Source organism: Crotalus tigris, unplaced genomic scaffold (genome assembly GCF_016545835.1).
Source record: "Crotalus tigris isolate CLP2741 ecotype Arizona unplaced genomic scaffold, ASM1654583v1 scf7180000017940.1788314, whole genome shotgun sequence".
NCBI lineage: Eukaryota > Metazoa > Chordata > Lepidosauria > Squamata > Viperidae > Crotalus > Crotalus tigris.
In genome coordinates, this window is record NW_024096732.1 from 1295567 (window position 1) to 1316527 (window position 20961).

Here is a 20961-nt window from a genome sequence, read left to right on the forward strand (position 1 = left end):
GGAACAAAAAATAAAATAAAATAAAGCACAGAGCACACACACAAAAATTACAAGCACCAAAAGGAAAACTAAACCAAAACAGATAGGGGGGAAAAAAAAACTGCTGAAATCAAACTTTGGAAGAATTCCTCCCAAAAACAGCCACGGAGGTGGGCAAAGAAAAGCAAAACTCGTTGACGTCATGGGGTTTTTAAATCAGGGAAGCAAAGCAGAATGTGGCTGGGGAAAAAGAGAGGAAGAAAACAAGAGGAGGGGGAGGTTCGACGTCTTGAATGGAAAAGAAACGTTTTTCCCAAAGGAAGGCATGATCAAAAAGCCGTTTTTAGTAAGTGATTAAGATGCTGGGGTTGCTCACCATGCGCCATGCAGGAGGAGAAGCTAACGTGGAACTAAAAAGAGACAGTTTCCCAACCTCCATTCCCAATTGCGGTGTTAAATAAACTGGAAAGTGCTGATCCAAGAGAATATTTGTAGGTTAGGACTGAATTGTGAGGTCCTGGGTGCTCTCTGAGTTTGGTTGTTTTCTTGCAGACATTTCATGACCCAACTAGGTAATGTCATCAGTGCTAGTGAGTGTGGCTTTCTCCCTGTTTACATGCAGTAGATCAGAGCACTATGAAGCGGTATAGAAGTCTCAGGGCTATTGCTATTGCTAGCATCAGTGTTAAAATGTAGCACTGAGGAGAAGCTAGCTCCTTTCCAGCACTGATGATGTTACCTAACTGGGTAGTGTAATGTCTGCAAGAAAACAACCAAGCTCTGAACTTCTGTACATAGACAGGGAGAGAGTCACACTCACAGCACTGATGATGTTAGGTGGTCAGGTGATGATAGCTCCCGAGGATGTCCATCCCCAGATGGGTGAATGACAACCCCCCAAATTCCCCAGTGAACACGCCATTGCTGAACATTCTGGGATTTGGAAGACAAGGACTTCAGACGGTGGACTTTAACTCCCAGTTTTTCCAACCCACATTTGGTCTGCGTTGGGATTTCTGGGAGCGCCCTCCAGACCTACAAACTTCTACAACCAGAATTCTGTTGCCTATTTCATTGTGGCTGAGAATTATGGGAGCTGAATACCTCTGTATTGTTTGAAGAAAACCACTGGTGGACATCAAAGAACGAGGTGCAACCACAGAGATCAGTAAAGTGAAGGTCAAGGGGGAAGCGTGGAGGACTACTTGTCCAATCTCATCCTACACCCAAACCAGGGGCTAATGGTGTAGAAGGCAAAAAAAGGATGGGAGAAACCTACATCTGCAGAAGGGGTGTCAACCCAACGCAAGATGAAGAGCCCAGGAACATGGCTTATTCATGCGTTGATCATGCTGGTGATGAAAAGGAGAAGTTGGTGCACGTGAAGAGGGTTAGACCTGCCCATCCCAAACATTTGCTTCTCTGCCCCAGAACGCTAGCCAAGAAGTACCCATAGATACTGTCCCACCACAAATGAGACACGAAAGCTGGGCTGAACTTCAAAAGGGTTGGTCTTTTCCTCACTTTTTCCATCTCAATACCATTTCATGAGCCACAGACAAGGAAAAGTCACACGGTGGGTTGAAGCACCCATTGCTGTGGTCCGTGAGTTTCTGGCCCCTGCTTCGTAAGGGCCCACCCTCCAAAAGCTGACGTGGACAGTGGAGCAAATGTTTGGTGGAAAGAGAGATCATGCAGGTTGAGCAAATAAATCATGTTTCCTAGTTGGACCGGGAAGGATGGAGTTCTAATGAAGATGCTTCCGGCCCAATTTAACAATGGAGAAATTGGTACCGGGGAAGACTTCTGCTTCCCTAAATGATTGAATTAGCTGGAAAGGGTTGAGCAATGGAACCAGAGAAGCAACTGAGGCAGGCATGGGAAAAAAAAAAAAAAAGAAGGGACAGCAATTATTTAGAATTGAGCAGGAAAGTTTAAAAAAAAAAGAAAAGAAATACAGGTAGTCCTCAACGTACAACAGTTCATTTAGTGACCGTTCAAGGTTACAACGGCACTGAAAAATGATTTTCACATTTGTGACCGTGGCAGCATCCCCATGGTCACGTGATCAAAATTCAGATGCTTGGCAACTGGCATGTACTTAGGACGGTTGCAGTGTCCCTTTGGGGTCACGTGATCCCCTTTTGCGACCATCTGACAAGCAAAGTCAATGGGGAAGCCAGATCCACTTAACAACCGGCTTACTAATTTAACAACTGCAGTGGTTCGCTTAGCAACAGTGGCAAGAAAGGTCGTGAAATGGGGCAAAACTCACTTCAGAAATGTCTTGCTTAGCAACGTAAATTTTGGGCTCAGTTGTGGTCGTAAGTTGAGGACTACCCGTAACCACCATGGCGAAGATACAACTGAAACAGAGCCAAAACTAACTTTAAACCAATTCAAATCAATTCGGTATTAAAAGCTAAATGTAAATTATAATCAAAAGAACCATAATTTCAAAAGAAAATGCATCAAAAAATTAAAAAAAAACAAACAAACTTTGCCAATTAAAAGAAAACCGTTACATTAAATTTCAAACAGGACCATCAGCTATTAGTTCTTAGAAACTAATTTCTATTTAAAATAAAAAATAAAAAAAGAAGAGAGAAAGAGAGAAAAAGAGAAAAAAAAACACACTTCACTGCTGGGCTTTCAAAGAAAAAAACTCACAAGTAGCAATACTACTGTACAAAAGTGTGAATAACGAGGCCAAAATGCACGTGGGAAAAATAGTGTTATATACCTTGTTTTTTTTTATGAACGGCCATAATTTGCCCTTGGACTTGCTTGAAAATCTGGATTCAGATTTGCCCTCTTTGGAGTTGGAGAGACTGGATTCCGAAACAGCTCGCTTGATTGGCTGGGTGAAGTCTTCAAAGTCGACGTCTCCCGGAGGTTCGAAGCCGGATTTGAAGGCGTCGATCACCAGCTGAGAGTCCTGGACGGGACACACAACGGCAGAAAACAGGGTCACCAATTGGGGATCTGGACCTCAAGAACTTAGAGGAGCCAGCGAGGATGCAAACGATCAAGGTCTCCGGGTCAGGATTATCCCAAAGGTGCTTTTTCAAAAGGTTGCTGGACTCGCTTGGTTTTTTTCCTTGAAGAGGAAAATTCAGAAGCTTGGCAACTGACATGTACTTGTGACAGTTGCAGCGTCCCGGAATCACGTGATCACCTTTTGCGACCGTTTGACAAGCAAAATCCCTGGGGAAGCCAGATTCACTTAACAACCATGTTAACTAATTTAACAAATGCAGAGGTTCATTCAAACCTGGGTAAAGAAAGGTTGTAAAATGTGGCAAAGCTCACTGAAGAAATGTCTCGCTTAGCAATGGTAATTTTGGGCTGAATTGTGGCTGTAAGTCGAGGACTAGCTGTGCAGTGCCCAGAAGGATTTGAAGCAGGGCTGCCTAGCATTAGTCCTCAATTTGCAACCACAGTCGGTACCCTACTGCGATGAGGACTGAGGGTAAGTCACTTTTTCTCCCTTGTAACTCCTAACGGTCGCTAAACAAATGGTCGTAAGCCGAGGACCACCCGTCAGACCCTCGTCATCCATTTCTACATCACTTGTGTGGAGGGTGGATTGCTCTCCACCTTGGAAGAAGCAACACTCGGGATGCTGTTTACCCCAAATCTTTACAGGACAGGAAGAGGAAATGAAGAGCGGAAAAGGTCTGAACGGGAGGGACAAAGAAAGCAACGGGAGCCACATCCTGATTGTTCTGCCTCCTCTTTTTCCAAACTTTTGAACCCTTTGCTTTATCTTCTCCAAGCCAGGCCACATCCTCCACCCTGGCTTTCAACCTCCTATCACGGCAGTGGGGCCAAACGTGGCCAGATCCGGCTTCATCTGAGGGGGGAGAGGAAACAGGAAACCAGCAATCGAGAGCAAATGCACTGCTCTCAGCTTTCTAAGTTTGTACCGTTTAAAATCTGTATCTACATCCTACACATCTCTGTCCTAGAGAGACGCCACAGGGGTGGCCCCCTCTGGCTTGCAGGAGATGAAATGCAAGGAGTCCTCAGCTTATGTCCAAAATTGACGCCAGAACGTCCATTGCTAAGCAGAATGGTTGTTGAGCAAATTGGTTGTAAGTCTATGTGAAAGGGGATAATGGATGCATTGCCTTAAGCATAATAAAAAGTTGCAAGGAAGAAACCAAATCCGATTCGGTTTCAAACCAAACCTGTTTTTGCACCTGACAAACAGGGTTAAATAACGCCCTCTTCGAAATCCAGGTTTTGATTTTGCGCCCGAAGGAAGCTGACCACTTACCTGCTTTGGATCAACGGCGTCCACCGCCTTGGTGATCTCATCCAGACACTTCCCGATGATGGGCGTCACCTGGCGATCCACCTCAGCAAACGTTTTCATAGATTCACCTATTCTGATTATCCGTCTCTCTTCCATGTCCTGGATTTTCTGGGAAGGAGAAGGAACCACAGGTTAAATATCTTTCAAGGACCCCCACACACCCTTGTAGCAACCTCATAAGTTAGGTCTACACACTCCCACACATTTCAAGTGCAAACAACAAGGGATCAGCACCGAAACTAAGACGGGGCTACTGAGAAATGAGAGGAAGGTGAGGTTACCCTAGATAGCCTGGCTTTACAAAGGACCAATAAAACTGTAAAGCTCAGTTGGTTGAACCTGGCACCGGCCTGCCCCATCCGTGCCCTGCCTCTCCAGCTGCAGAGTGGTGAGTGACAACGGCATGACAAACAATGGCGTCAACACAACGACAGCCCTGGAGTCTTCCGGACAAGAGGCCGCTGTGTTGCTCCCCAGTCTGAGTTCCTGCCAGAGTTTAATCAGGTGGAGCAAAAACTAGCGGGAGATCAGGAGAGGTTGTGCTGCCTTCACAGAGGTAATCCTTGACTTACGACCGTTCATTGAGTGACTGTTCCAAGTTACAACACCGCTGGGAGAAAAAGGGACTCAGGTCCATTTTTCACACTTACGACCATTGCAGCATCTCCGTGGCCACATGATCAAAACTGACATGCAACTGGTTCTTATTTATGACGGTCGCAGTGTCCCGGGGGGTGACGTGACCTCCTTTTGCGACCTTCTGACAAGCAAAGTCAACGGGGGGAAGCCTGATTCCCTTAACGACTGTGTGACTCCCTTAACAACTGCAAGGATTCGCTTAATGAACTGTGGCAAGACAAGTCACCAAAGGGGACAAACCCCACCGAACAACAGCTTAGCCACCGAAATCTGCAGTCGGAAGTCGAGGACTATATTGCCAGCTCCAAAGACAATTCGGAGCCCCTGTGAGAGGTTGCAGTTTGCAAGGCCAAGAAGGACCCTCACCTGGAAAATATTGGGAATATGCGTGTGGTAATGCTCTCGCTGCTCGTGGTTGAACTTCTGTAAGGTGGACAAATACTCTCCTTTGCTGTCTTCGGCCATCTGGTGACGGAGCTGGGCTTGCTGGCGGGCCTGGAGGAGGAAGAACGGAAACGTTGACACCCTCTCAACAAAACAGCCCGTTGGCAAATGACTTCTGAGAGATTTGCACCCCTTTTCAAGACTCCCCCCCCCCATGACTTCTGTTGCAAAGCAGCCTGGGAAATAATGGAGGGATGGGCAAAGACCCCCCAGAAGCAGAAACTGGCTGAGAAAAAGGGAAGAGGGTCAGTTTGCTGGAGAGGTTAAAATGCTGGACTAGAAACCAGGAGGCTGGGAGTTCTAGCACCGACTTACACATGAAAGCTGGCTGGGTGACTTTGGGCCAATCCCCAGGAGACGGTGAGTTCTAGTCCTGTTTTAGGCGTCGAATCTGGTTGGTTGACTTTGAGTCAATCACCAGGTGATGGTGAGTTCTAGTCCGGCTTTAGGTGCGAAAGCTGGCAGGATATCTTTGGGACAGTCTCTGTCTCTGTCTCTCTCTGTCTCTCTCTCTCTGTCTCTCTCTCTCACTTTCTTTCTCCCTCTCCCTCCCTCCCTCTCTCTTTCTCTCTCTCTCTCTCTCTCTCTCTCTCTCTCTCCCCAACCCACCTTGCAGGGTTGTTGTTGAGGGGGGGGGAAAGAGGAGCAGAAAGGATGTTCACTACCTTCAGTTGCAGGCAGGATATAAAAAACAATTTAAGGGCCAGAGAAGCGTTGGGCAATCTCTCTAGAAGCAGAAATTGGTTAAATTATTTCCTGCTGGCAATTTACGCTGTCTTTGCATAAATATTTTCCATCAACAATCCCTTTGTAGCCTGGCTTCTCCGCCCACCTCTGCCTTTTAGCAAGATCTTCACCGTCTGGCGTTCGTTTCACAGCCCACTTGGTTCGGCTGCCTCTCCGGCCTCCCTCTCATCTGCTTCGCATCAAATCCCTTTTCATCCCCACCGCCCTGGAACTCGGCTCCCGCTCGCAGCCTGGATGCGGCTGCGAGACAGCCGGCTTTGGGGAAGGGCCCGGGGAGGAACGCCCAGGGTGAAGAGGGTGCCCCTGCAAGTGTGCAGAGTGCATTCCTTTGCCATTTGGCAGAATCCCCCTCCTGTTAAAAAATACAAAACGTTCATGTCCCTTTTATAAAAGCAACTTGCTTTCATCTCCAGCTCTTCCTAAAAATAATCAGGATGATATTCAAGATAATCATCTCTTTGGCTGGGCTTCAAAATGCAGCTGGGGAGGGGGTTTGGGGATTGTGTAGATAGGTGTGCGGGGCAGTGAACAGACCACCCAGAAGCAAAATAGGTTTCTCTGTATTTTCCATGGAACTTTATCCATCCTTCCCCACACCCAGCAAGGCTGAATTTTCCTGGCCTTCGGAAAAATGATTCATCTTTTTATTTATTTAAACCCCGATGTGATTGCCTGATACGGCAACGGATATGTTTTGCCGCTGGTTTTAGATCAAGGGGCTCCCTTGCGGCTTGTTTGGCTGGTTGGGAGTATTTAAACAAATACACAACTTGAAAAGAGACCCTCGTGTTAGGAAGTGGGGTGGCTTCAGGAACAAGAGGAAAAAAAATAACAAAGTGGTGTAGGGATTAACCGTTTCTGCAGAGTATAATTGAGAAATTCAGAGACAGAATGGGATAAATGATCTATCTGAATACTTTTTTTAAAAAAAAAAATCCCTGCAGGTTGAAATCTAGCACCATAAACCTCGCAAGCGGAAATCTAGTACCACGAGAACGCAAGCAGCTTTTAGAACTTTTTCAGATTAGTTTGGCAAACAAGGTCACAAAATGTCCACAGCTCGACAAAGGTGGATTATTATTATTTTTCCCCAAAGGGTGCTCTCTTGGAAGGATGCAAAAGGAAAACAAGATAGTAGTCCCTATTATGCAAGGAGCATCAATACAGATTAGTTTGGCAAACAAGGTCATGAAACGTCCACAGCTTGACCAAGGTGGAAAGAGGAGCAAAAAGAGTGGGAAGGAAGGAAGGAAGGAAGAAGGAGGAGGAGCTAAAGAAAGAAAGGAAGAGGATGAAGAGAAGGCGAAGGAAAGTGGAGATAAAGACAGGAAGGGGAAGAAGAAAAGGAGAAGATGGAAGAGAAAGAGAAGGTGAAGGAGGAGATAGATAAAGAGGGGGAGGGGAGAACGGGATAAATAAATTGGAGAAGGGGAGGATAAGAAGGAGAAAGAAAAGGAGGAATGCAGTGCTCAGAAAGGAAAAATATTTTCCACATTGCTCAGGCTCATAGCAACAAAATGCAGCCTTTCCTTAAACAGCCTCAGCCAAATATCATCCAAGGCTTTCAACCCAGCCCAATCATCTCCCGGGGCTGGGCTGACGAGGGAGAAAACACACACACACACACAGAAGCAAAAGCTCCGAGGGGACTCTGGCCAGGAGTGCAGAGCCAGCCCTACATCCCTGGGACGCCCCACCCGTTCTGCCCCAGCTGGGCTAACCATAACCCTGCGTGGGAGGGAGCACCGTCCCTTCCCTGCCGGAGTTTCCCCAAAATGGTAAAAGAATGGAAGCCTGAGCTAAAAGCACGCCTGCTCACTTTTTCAGGCCCGTCACAATTTTTCACTCCGCCAACAGCCTCCCTTCTTCCTGCCTGCCAAGGTTGGGAAAAGGCAAACGTTCAGAGAGGGGAACTTGGAATAATTGATTATAGTTATAAAATAAGCCATAACGAAATGCACAAAATCTCCGGACACTTCCAAATTTTAGCCAAGCTATAGGTCGTCCTCTGCTTACAGCAGTTTGTTTAATGGCCATTAAACAGCACTGAAAAAAGAGACTTATGACCGTTTTCCACACTTACGACCGTTGCAGCATCCCCAGAGTCACGGGATCAAAATTTGGACGCTGAGCAACTGGCTCGTATTTATGACGGCGGCAGCGTCCCGGCATCACGTGATCACCTTTCGTGATCTTCTGACAAGCAGATTCAACGGGGGTGCAAGATTCACTTAACAACCGTGTTACTAACTTTGAACAACTGCAGCGACTCATTTAACAACTGCGACAAGCAACCGCCTCGCTTAGCAACGGGAAGCAACAGTGAGTTGTGGTTGCTGAAAAGAAGAGTGGCCGATCGAACCCAGCCAAGCAAATCAGTCCTGTTCTGGCCAGCTCACTGAAACACAACTTATTTTAGCTTTCTACAACTTATTTTAGCTTTCTACACTCAACCTGAAAGCAAGGCAGCTGCCTCCAGAGGCAGGGAAATCTCATGCCACAGGAAGGAGGCAGCCAAGCCAAGGGAAAACCAGAAAAAGTGGCTGGTAACAAAAGATAGAGATTGAAAACAACTCGGTTGCGTCATCCTGCGAAAACCGAGTTAGCGCTAAGGTACAGAGAGAAAGAGAAGAGAGAGAGAGAGGAATAGAAGAGAGACAGAAAGGAGAGAAAAATAAAAGACAAAGAGAAGAGAGAGAGAAGAGAGGAGAGAGAGAGAGAGAGAGAAGGAAGAGAGAAATAGAATATATAGAGAAAACAGAGAAAGAAGAGAGAGAGAAAAGAGGAGACAGAAAGAGAAGGGAGAAAGGAGAGAGGAAGAGAGAGAGAGGAATAGAACAGAAAGAGACAGAGAGGAGAAAAAAATAAAACAGATAAAGAGAAGAGAGAGGGAGAAAAAGAGAGAAATAGAACAGAACAGAGAAAGAGAAGAGAGAGAAAGAGGAGAGAGAGAGAGAGAGAGAAGAGGGAAAGAGAGAGAAGAGGGAGAAAGAGAAAGAAAGAGAAGGGAGAGAGAGAATCAGAAGCAACAACAGCAGCAGCTGCCCCATACATAAACAATGTGCTATTCTGCACCGCAATTATGTAAGCTTCACATCACATGTCCCCAGCAACGCAAAGAAAGGGACTTAAGCCTTAACACACTACACAAAAACACACATACTGTTCTCTCGGGCCAGCAACATGGCATCTGCACACCAGGCACGGATGGCGTGGCGTTGAATGTCCAGGAGGTGCCAAGAAAAGGGACGGCCCCAGCAGGCTTCTGGCAAGCAAAGTCAATGGGGGGGGAGAGCGATTCGCTTAACGACTGCAGTGATTCACTTAACAACAGTGGTAAGAAAAACCATAAAATGGGGCAGTTAACAAATGTCTCACTTAGCAACAGAAATGTGAGGCTTAATTGCGATTGTAAGTCGAGGATTATCTCCATACAGTCTCCTACTCAAGCAGTGGGTTGGAATGGATGACCTCCAAGGTCCCTCCCTTCCCTTCTGTAACAAAAATCGAGCAAAACAAGTCTCTCTCTCTCTCTCTCTCAATCTCTCTCTCTCTCAATCTCTCTCTCTCTCAATCTCTCTCTCTTTCAATCTCTCTCTCTCTCTCTCTCTCTCTCTCTCTCTCTCTCACACACACACACACACACACACTTTTACCTTTTCGACGTCTGCTTTCGTGACGTTGATGTCTGCGTCCATCTTCTCGAAGTATTGCTGTGCTCGGTCGGCTTCTTTGCAATCCCGTTCAAATCGTCGCTTGCTCTGACGAGGGATGGCAGAAGACAGTTAGCAAGTCATGTGTGAAAGGAACCTGACGTTGCTAGATAGTTCTCAAGGTTGCGTGCTTGGGCATTTATTTTGAATTTTTTTAAAAAGACAACTGCTGAGCTTTTGGGGTCTCGCACTGCATCTATGATTAAGGGCCATTAAACCATATGAAGAATGGTTGCAGGAATTGGGTATGTCTAGTCTAATGAAGAGAAGGACAAGGGGTTACATGATAGCAGTGATCCAGTATCTCAGGGGCTGCCCCAAAGAAGAGGGAGTCAAGCCATTTTCCAAAGCGCCTGAGGGCAGGACAAGAAGCAACAGGTGGAAACTAACCAACGAGAGAAGCAACCTGGAACTAAGGAGAAACTTCCTGACAGTGAGCGCAATTAATCAGTGGAACAATCAATAAAATAGATAATAATTACAACCTTTGCCGGTCCGTAAAGCCAAGGAAAGCTGAAGTCAGACCGTAAACACCATCGCGGTTTCCTTTAGCAACCTTAGCTTTCCTTAATGACAAAGTTGTGGGTCCAAGTTGTGATTGCTAAATGAGGATGGCCATTACTCCCGAAATCCTTGGTGCGTGGAGCAAACCAGCGTACTTTTACGAACAGCACGGAAACGTCAAACCTAACCCAGAACAGAGTCAGGCCCGCTCACCAATTCCAGCTGCTTCCAACAGGTTTCGATGTGTTGCTGCGCTTTCCGCCCGTCGTGAAAATGCTGAAAGGAAGAATTCACAAAGTCTTATTTAAAATAAAAATAAAAACGCAGAGACAAATTTAATGCCGTTTTTATGATTGCAGGCAATCCTTGACTTATGAATAATCCATTCGGTGACCATTCGAAGTCACAATGGCACTGAAAAATAATACTACTAATAATAATTATTATTATTATTATATTATCAACCTTCTTAGGAAGCTTCTGACAAGCAAAGTCAATGTTGCAAAAAATCTTATAAAATTGGACATGGTTACGTGACCTGCTTAACGACCATCACAACTTACGACCGTAATTCTGGGCTCAGTTCTAGTCGTAATTCGAGGACCACCTGTATTTCTCTACCGGTAGCCACGTATTTTAGCAATATTTTGTCTCCAGTTACAGTTTTTTTCTATTTTGTGCCAGGGTTAGGGAAAATTTGGGTTTTGTCTTTTTTTAGTTGGCTTAATTTCCTGGATATGTCATATTCCAGACAATAGGAGGGAGACAAAAGTCTACAAAAGAAAAGCAGGTTTAATAGTTCCACATCTGGATTATCTGTCTAGGCAAGAAAATATATTTCCACTTAATGGGATTTGTAAACCTCATTTTCCAGGTTGCAACACTGAGCTCTAAAAATGTAAGAATAAAGAAACAACTCTGATAAAAAAAACTTTGGGGAATTGAAAATGTATTTATTACTCTCTCTCTCTCCCCCTCAGAATAGCTTCACCTTGATCTCCTCGTATTTGGAATGGTGGCGATTATTTCCTACAACAATAAAGAAGTAATCTCAGACCCTTGCCCTACCATGAAGGGCTGACCCTAGACCTGTCCCGTTGAATCTGACCCCAGCATCCTTCGTCTCCAGCTACATCTTGTGAACAAAAGGCCTCTCCTGTCCGTTAATGTCTCTCTTCAGCCAACCGCATCGTTGGCCGTCCTATTCCGAGATCAGCGTCCTTCACGCTGCAGAGTGAGGCGCACCAGAATGGTCTTTGAAGACATCCAGACGGGAGAACAACCCTTGATGGATCTTCTGGGCATCCAGCCAGGGAAGGAATACCCCTTGGTGAAGGGTGAAGTTGTCTTCTGAAGGGTGGGGAGAAAGACTCCGGGCCATCTGAGGAAATGGTCCTTCTCCAAACCATCAGCTGCTCCTCACACAGCATCAGGAGATGCTGGCGATGTGACAACAACTTTGTTTGTTTGCTTGAAGCGCAAAGAGCCACCAGTCAAATGGTGTGTGCTACACAGAGGAGATGCTAACTCTTCAGAGGAGTTAGAGACGCAACGTAGAGATGCAACTGACACCATCCACGTTCACAACAGAAGTAAAGAAGAATCCAATCACAGACCATATTATGGAAAGAGGCCTCAGCAGTAACTTATTCTGAGCTATTGATTTTCTGCACCAGCAGGACTTTTTACCTTACAGATAGTTCTCAACTTACGACTATTCGTTTAGCGCAGGGGTCTTCAAACTTGGCAACTTTAAGACTAGTGGACTTCAACTCCCAGAATTCCTCAGCCAGCCCACAAGTCCACAAGTCTTAAAGTTGCCAAGTTAGAAGACCCCTGGTTTAGCGAGTGTTCGAAGTTACAGCGGCACTGAAAAGTCACTGATCACAAGTCCTCGTACCTACGACCATTACAATACAACCATCACAGTCATGTGATCAAAATTTGGCCATGTAGCAACTGGCGTGTATTTACGACGATTGCAGCGTCCTGGGGTCACGTGACCTGCCCAGCCGGATTCCTCCAAGTCAATAGAAGCTAGATCCGTTTAATGGCCACGCAACTCACGTAACAAAAAGTGGCCAATGGAAATCATGGCCGCAAGCTGAGGACGGTCCACTAAACTGGCCTTTGCCAGGATTCCATCAGATGTCATCTGGGCCACAAATCTCTTCTTTAAAGTCTGTCACTACTTTGGATAGTCAACCGGTCATAAACCGAGGAGTCTCTGTAGAAATGGGAGAAGGAGGATGCTAAAATCTCTCTTCACCCCCACCCCGACTTTACTTTTTAATGGCTTTTGTTAGCGTGGAGACAGGCCGGTTTATTCCTGCCTAGCTTTATCGACGATGGCGCCTTAACCCCGCTCTACGTCAACACCCTGACCTCAGCTGCTGAAATGTCAGGGATCTCCAGCTAGCTTCTGGCTGAGAAAAAAATGACCCAGCCCTGGGGCAGTTTGAGAACTGCCCACCCACCCACATGTCTGTGCAAACGCAGATGGCTGCATTTCTGGAGGCCTCAAAAACTAAAAAAAAAAAAAAATAAGACATGAAATTTTTGTCCTGGCAAATCAGAAACGCCCCCACCCCCAAATGATCTGTCTCTTTTGCTTTTTCTCCTGCCACACAACATGCAAATTCAGATTACATCCAAGACCTCAGCATTCCCTTTTCTAGCCAAAGTTAGTTGCACGTTTGCAAGCCAGCCTTCACACTTTGCCAACCTTGAAAACACTTGTTTGTTTCCATGCACCCTTCCGAGAAGATCACACCAACAATCTGAGTCCTGACCGGTGAGCCCTCGGCGGGCGACAACCGATGCATTATTTAAATTTTGTGTCAAGGAAACTGCAGCAGAAACATCCCCGACTGGGAATTAAAAGTCCCAAGAGGAACCACCTGCTTTTCTTCCTTTGCTGGCTCAAGAGAAGTTTAGATAAGTCTTGTCAAGAAATAAGACTACTGTACAGCAATGAGGAAGAGAGCTGCATGCTTGTATGACATGTTACTAGTCCATAAAGTCCTTCCTTCCTTCCTTCCTTCCTTCCTTCCTTCCTTCCTTCCTTCCTTCCTTCCTTCCTTCCTTCCTTCCTTCCTTCCTTCCTTCTGGTTCTTTCCTTCTATCCTTCCTTCCTTCTTCTCTCCTTCTTTCTGCCTCCTTCCTCCCTCCCTCTCTCCTCCCTCCTTCCTTCCACTTCCTCCTTCCCTCCCACCTTTCTGCTTTTCTTTCCTTCTTTCCTCCTTCCCTTCCTCCCTCGCTTCCCTTTTTCCCTTCTTGTTTCAACTTTCCCTTTTTCCCTTCTTGTTTCAACTTTTCTCCCTCCCTTCCTCCCTTGCTTCCCTTTTTCCCTTCTTGTTTCAACTTCTCTGGGCAAAACATTCTTATAATATTGAAGAGCGATGGTTAAGTTGGCAGCTTTTAAATTTAATAAAGTCTTATTTAAAGTTTTCATTAGCTGCGTAGGGTTTCTGCTGTATTTGGTTCATTCAATCCATTGCAAAGAAATCAGGAAGTTTAAAACTTTGTTACCGATTTCCTTTCTTGCTTGAGCTCCTGTACATAGCGGGCTAACTCTGTGGTGATCTGGGAGGTCATGTTCTCCGAAATAACTTCATGTTGACCAGCATAATCGTTCATTTCGTTCAGAGTCGCTAGGAAAGCTCGGCATGATGAATACCTAAAAGGGGCAAGAAAAAACTGAAATTCAAACATTTTTTAAAAAATCATATTACTTTTCAATGGTTAGACTCGTCCTATCGTTCCTAGATAGATTTAGAATATAGAATCATAAGGCTGGAAGAGACCCCAGAGATCTTCTAGTCCAACCCCTTGCTGCTGCCTGTTAAAGGCAGGCATGTGCTAAACCCAAATATTTTCCTTCATTACCAAACTCACTAGTCAGAAAGTTTTATCAAGCTCTGAGGACCTTCCTTCAGCACTCTCGCTGAAGAAACAGTCATAACTCAAGGACCGCCTGGATTATGGAGAGAATATTAGCCAATGACTTCGTGGCATTTCAGCAAGTTACTGCTGGGTAATTTCATCGATTTTCCAATTTATATTTTGGGATTGAAGGTGGAAACCTACGTGTATTCATCCTCTTCTTTGGAATTCTTTTTGGGCTGGTATTTCTTTGCGAGATTCCTAAAATAAAACCAGAAAGAGAGAAGGTGAAAAAAAAATGATTGCCAATTAAATAGCAAGCTCCTTATATTTTCTTTTTTTTTAAAACGGAAGATAGGTTTGCTTAACGACCACAGATTCACTTAACAATCTTTGCAATTTATTTAACGACCACTGCAAAAATTTCATTAAAATCAGGTCAGTCATGTGATGACTGCTCACCTCCAGGCATGGCTTACAGCCGTTATTCTGGGCTGAAGCATAGTCATAAATGGAGGACTGCCTGAAAACCTTGAATCTGTGGCTGCGAGCGACTGAAAACCAAGGTTAATTTCTCCACCTAGCCTCTCGGAAACCCTTCCTTGTGCTTTTTCAAGGGAAGCTTCATTTTGTTCCCAAAATAAAGAGAAATGAATTTCTATCCGAGGGTGCAGCTTGCTAAATTTGGAACTTGGGCGAAGTGGTTTCTCCAATGAGACAATCAGCATCTCTTAATGATGAAACATTTTACAAGTAAAGACTTCAATCAGACATCCAAGCCTATTTCTGTATCAGCCATAAACTATGCTGCAAATGGAACGGGTCAGGTTGGGGATAAAATACTCACTAAATCAATAAAACAATTACAAAGCTAATGAAGAAAGATTTTCTCTCTCTTTCTCTTAGAACAGTCACTAACTAAGTCGAGAACAGTCACTAAGTAAGTTGAGGGCTATCTGTACTTGGGAATATGCAGCCAGTTAAACCAAGATCAAATATGTTTCTCTGTAATTCAGATCTGAAAGGGGGAAGTTTCCTCCGTAGTTAAATGCAGGGAATAAATTTGAAAAACGCACATTTAACCTGCTGCACAAATATACTGTCATCCAGCATGGGAGTTGTAAATTTACAACTGGATGAAATGCACAAGCATCACATGCTTCCCAACGGTATCTTGAACTCACCTAAGCTGCTTTGCATAGTTGATCTCAATCTCCGTTCTGTCTTTGACAAATTTGATATATTTTTCCAGAATGTCGATACCCCACTGGGTGTGTTTTTCGAGGGTGTCAAACTGATCCTGCAGAAGAAAAATGAGAAATATTTAATTGGACGGTCAGATCAAGCTTGGATTGCGCTGTTCATCCTTTCAAAGAAACATTTTTTTAAAAAAAAAATAGTCGTCTTAAAAAGTCCACCTTAATGATGACTGCAGCAAACACAGGATTTGGAAGAAGAAGCTCTCCTAACCAAGGAGAGAAGCAACCTAGAACTAAGGAGAAATTTCCTGAGAGTGAGAACAATTAACCAGTGGAACTCCTTGCCTCCAGACGTTGTGGCTGCTCCATTACTGGAGGTTTGCAAGAAGAGACTGGACAGCCATTTGTCTGGAGTGGCACAGGGTCTCCTGCTTGAACAGGGGGTTGAAGTAGAAAATCTCCAAGAACCTTTCCAATCCAATTATTATATGTTTACGTCTGTTAAGCAGAAAGCTATGAATATTCAGTACTTAAATACTGGTTCTAGTGGAAAAGGCACCAGGCTAGAAACCAGGAGGCTGGGAGTTCTAGTCCCGCCTTAAGCACGAAAGCTGGCTTGATGGCTTTGGGGCTATCTTCAGGAGACCGTGAGTTCTAGTTTTGCCTTAGGCACGAAAACTAGCTGGGTGATTTGGGACCAATCACAGTGAGATGGTGAGTTGTATGCATGAAAGCTGACTGGGTGACTTTGGGACAATCAGGAGGCGGTGAATTGTAGCGCCGCCTTAGGCACGAAAGCCAGCTGGGTAACTTTGAGCTGATCATCAGGAGATGGAGAGTTCTAGTCCCTCTTTAGGCCTGGGTGACCCAAGGCTCCTTTGATTTCTTTTGCCACAGTCATCCTATTACGATTTGTATTTATTACTACAATAATTATTATTATACTTCCAGTTGTTGCTAAGAAAGATGCAAGAAGGGGATTTTATGGGTGATCTTCACTTGCTTGGCCTAAATTTTAGATTGGATTTGCTAAAAAAAAAAAAATTAAAAAACCCTCTCTACTTTGAAGAACACAAGAGATTTTTTTTTAATTAAATTCATTTGGTTGGTGGAAGCTAATTGCACCGATCAAATGAAGTGTAATTAAAGTTAACTTTAATTCCTAAATAAGGCAGCCTTGGTTTTTTGTTGTTGTTGTTGTTTTAAATGGAATCAGAAGCATTTTGAACTCAGTTTGGTTATTGTTTTTCATTCGGTGTATTCCAAATGCATTTTTTTTAAAAAATTCTGTGCTTCTACTGAAGACAAAAACCAGCGTATTTACTTACAAAACAAAACTAACTTCAAGCAAAACAAATCAGTTTCAAAGAGAACAAGACGTAAAACCAGCAATGTGGCTGAAAGAAGAAATAAAGGGAACATCTCTGCTAGTTCCTCTCTGTTTACAAATAAACAAACCCGTGAACAGGATTTAAAAAGAAACTTTTTTGCAAGGAGCTGAGAACAGCTACAACTTTAAAGTTAATTTGACTGTTTGTTCCTTTTGGTTACAAGTTTCAACTTAAGTAAGGAAGTGTTAGAAAAACAGAAAATGAAGGAGGAAAAAGAAGTAGAATTTCCCACAGGACAGTCCACTACAGAGGTTTTTTTAAAAAAAGATTCTTTAAATTAAAAAAAAATAACGAATTGCATGCATGCATAGACCAGACTAGAATTCACTGTCTCCTGGTGATTGGCCCAAAGTTATCCATCCGGGTTTTATACTTAAAGTGGGACTAGAACTCACCCTCTCCTGGTGTCTACTGCTGCCTTCACCACTAGACCAAACTGCCTCTCTCCAGATTTTCCCAGAACCCTTCAAACTCTTTCTTGGATAAGTATAGATGCACCAGGCAGCGTTCCTTCGTCTTTCATCTTCCAACAGAAGACTTGAAGAAAAGAATTTGGAAGCCACGTTAATCTACCCGGTCATAAACAGACCGTTCAACTTTCAGCCATCAGGATCAAAAGTCCAAAATTAGATTATGATCCGGAGAACGGCAAGAAAATTGGCTTTGACAAGTTTTCTGATTATTCTGCATTTTGTCAAGTCACGGACTGGCGATGAGCGAAGTGCTAATCAGCCAGACACAAAACCCACCTCATTAATCTTGCATTAGCTACCAAAATGTTCCTCCTGAAGCCTTTTTGAATTTAGCAACTTCAAGTCTTAAAAGAAAAGTATAATTGTCTCTGTTCAAAGTGGGCTCTTCTCTCTCAAGCCTGTAGTTCGGAGGAAGACGCTCTTACTAGAAAGAAATATCCAGGGATGTTTTTTACACCGTTTTCCTCCTTGTCACTCACCTGCATCATTCTGCAGAAGGGAGCATGGGAACTGCATGGAGAAAAGCCAGAATCTTCATCATAAGCCACAGCATCAAAGCTGTTTATTTTTGTGCCTTCCTTCTTTCTCTCATGCTTCTATTCCTTCCTTCCCTCCCTCCCTCATCTTTCTATATCTTTTTTCTTTCATCTCTTAACTTTTTCTTATTCCCTCCCTTTCTCAATTTTCTATTTCTCCTTCCTTCGTTTTCTTTTTCTTATGCTTTCCTTCCTTTGCTCATCTTTCTTTCTCCTTCCTTCTTCCCCCTCCCATCAGCTTTCTATCTTCATTCTCTTCTTTCCTTCTCTCATCTTTGTATTTCTCTTACTTTTATCTTTTTCCTTTCCCTTTCTTCCTTCCCTCGTGTTTCTATTTCTCCTCCCCCCTCCCCCACCACTCTCCATCTTTGCAGATTGTGGGGCAGAGATTGGGGAGATGCCTTTCGTGAGTAGCTGAATTTGTTTCTCTGCGCAGGGTTGGGATAGATGATCCTTGGGATCCCTATGTTTTTAAGGTTCTCTTAGCCCCAGACCAGTTCAAGCACCAGTTGCAGAAGTCAAATTGCAAAATGGCCATTACTGGACAGCAGTTTTTGCATTTTTTTTCCCTGCAGCTCAAATCTGAATCGAATGGAACGATTCTGTGAGGTTTCACACTTCCCCTTTGTCCCTTCCAACCACCCCCACACCACTCCACAAACTCCAAAACACGGTGCCATCGGATGCTTCTCCCACCCCCTAGCCATACTTGCCATTAATACAACCCTGGTTTCTGGAACATGCCACAAACAGCTGCTCCCATGCAAGCAACAGAGCCTCCAACCCTGAAATCTCAAATAGCACTGAACCAAAAGCCAGGATGCTGGCTTCATGCCATGTGGGAGCTCAACAAACCAGGACATCCCTCCACTGAATGATGATTGGAAGAGGGTAGAATAAGCGATGCCCCCAAAGATTTGGATTTAAGTCACAATCCACCCAGCAGCTGTTCTGCGTCTGGTTAGCGCCTTCCAGCAAATGGCAAGGAAGTCAGTTAAACACCAAAGCGGCAGTTTTCGGCTGCTGCTATAGCAACAGAGTCGGCATCCCTAGAAAGGGGGGGTCTTCTCCACCAATGGAGCATCGCTGGCCTGGCTGTTCCATTTCTAACCGTGGTTTGATTCGAGGAAGCCCCAGCTCGCTCTGCCAATCAGACCCTCCTCCGGCCCAGCTTGATTGAAAGAGCCATGCCAATCTGCCCTCTGCCCCAGCCACAGGGGGGTGACAACATTAAGGGAAGAAGGTAGAAGGGGACTCCGGGCCAGGGGTCCGTCTCCACCGCCTTCCTGTCGGGGCCGAAAGGATGCCGCATCCTTGTGGGCATCTTTGGGGCACTCTGCAAACTGCAAGCCCACCGGCATTGGGGCCATTGTTTGGGGCTCTGGAGGAACAAGGGTGCCCATGTTGGAGGCAGATCGCAAGGACAGACACTCCTCAACTTACAACAACAACCGAGCCTCAAATTTCCACTGCTATGCAAGACAGCTGTCAATTCGTTTTGTCCTGTTATATGATCTTTCTTCCCACCGTTGTTAAGTGAATCACTGCAGTTGTTAGGCTGCTATGTGAATCTCGCTTCCCCACTGACTTGACAAAAGGGGATCACGTGACCCCGGGACACGGAAACCGTCACAAATACATGCCAGATGCCAAGAAACCGAGTTTTGATCCCGTGACCTTGGGCATGCTGCGACGGTCGTATGAAAAATGCACATGTCACTTTTTTCAGTGTCGTTGTAACGTTGGATGGTCACTAAATGAACTGTTAAGTTGAGGACTGCCTGTATATTGAGTGACTGATTGTTCCCACTGCTTTTGAGCAGGGTGAATAAAATCCGCTTCCTTGTTTTCTCCTGGAACTCAGCCTCGTACAGAAAATACAAAAGAGCTGATCTGAAATTAACTCCTGCCACAAGAAGCTGAAGCAAAACTCCACCGACAAATAACACAAACGAGTTGCGGTACTCGATTCCTCTAAACGCAAAGGAAACATTTCCCCCACAGTGAATGTATAGATACATCCAGGGCACAAAATAATTAAGACTCTCCCTATCGATGAGAAGAGTTTTACAGTCCGCAGGCTGAGGTTTGACAGAGGAATATTCTATTTTTAAACTGAGTGGCTCAAACAGCCCCTTAAATGGGCTACAGCATCACATCACTTAGTTAACACTCTCACACTTTTTTTTTTTGGGGTGAATCTGCAATTGAAGAGGTGGCAGCCTTCTGCATGTTTTGGCCTCCTGCACAGAGGGAAGAAGCTGGAAATAAGGTGGACCTTATTATCACCCAAAGAAACCGAAGACGGATCCCTGCCTTAAGGGGTTCACAAGCACACAATTAGGGAGAGAGAACACGCAAAGACAATCCAGATCAGAAGGGCCCTTGTGACTCTGAATAACACACCCGATCATCCGTCTGGAAGATCACAAAAAATGTAGTGGAATCTATCTGGCGTCTCAAAAAGAGAGAACACAGATAGTCCTCGACTTAACAACTACGCCCAAAATTTCTGTTGCAATGCAAGGTAGTTGTTAAGTGGGTCACGCCCCATTCTACGACCGTTTTTGATATCAGTGTCTCACATCAAAAGATGTCTAAGATCAGAGGCAGAATCTACCCAAGACTCGCTTCATTGAAGATCAAAAGAGAAAGTTTTTTTCTCCAGAGACTGGGGGAGGGGGTGTCAAATGGAGAAAGTGATAATGATTCCCCCCCCCCCCAAAAGCAAGTTTTCACATGCAGTCCTGCGGTTTTAAAATCTGGGATGATCTCACCGCAGTTGGCATAGCTCAGCCTAAGAAATGTCCTGCTGTTTCCAAGCAGAACGGGTGAAATTGGCAATGCCAAGAAAAGGGGAAATGGATGCCAGCGCCATCCCTAGTGCCAGATTCGGAGAGAGTCATAAGAAACTTTCAAGGGGATTTTAAATCCTCATCTCCCATAAATATGAGTTGCTTGTCCATTTCTGGCCTAATTGCATTGATGTTCTTTAACTGAACGCTTTAAACCAGCCTATCAGCCAATCTGGTTGAAAAATCAAGCGTGCCTCTCTTGACATCCTCTTTGCTTAGTGACAGAAATTCATAAGTCGAAGACTGCCTGTTTGGCATTTAAATCCTTCATATTG

The 20961-nt window shown here is 44.7% G+C and overlaps 1 protein-coding gene across 16 annotated transcripts in view; it reads right to left on the reverse strand.

Annotated features, from left to right (window-relative positions):
- Nucleotides 1-20961, reverse strand: part of FNBP1 (formin binding protein 1) — a 49390-nt gene that overhangs the window by 17305 nt on the left and 11124 nt on the right. For 15 of the 16 annotated variants that reach the window (XR_005556908.1, XM_039345136.1, XM_039345140.1 and 12 more), the window contains exons 2-9: nucleotides 15417-15532; nucleotides 14437-14493; nucleotides 13879-14026; nucleotides 10561-10623; nucleotides 9787-9891; nucleotides 5306-5434; nucleotides 4262-4408; nucleotides 2723-2917 (exon numbers count right to left, since the gene is read on the reverse strand). Coding sequence is in view for 15 of the 16 variants with exons in the window: in XM_039345136.1 (XP_039201070.1) it covers nucleotides 2723-2917; nucleotides 4262-4408; nucleotides 5306-5434; nucleotides 9787-9891; nucleotides 10561-10623; nucleotides 13879-14026; nucleotides 14437-14493; nucleotides 15417-15532 (960 nt within the window). In the remaining variant the exon portion in view is untranslated. Of the gene's footprint in view, nucleotides 1-2722; nucleotides 2918-4261; nucleotides 4409-5305; nucleotides 5435-9786; nucleotides 9892-10560; nucleotides 10624-13878; nucleotides 14027-14436; nucleotides 14494-15416; nucleotides 15533-17217; nucleotides 17357-20961 lie in introns of those variants that run through there. The other variant, XM_039345149.1, reaches the window with a different exon arrangement.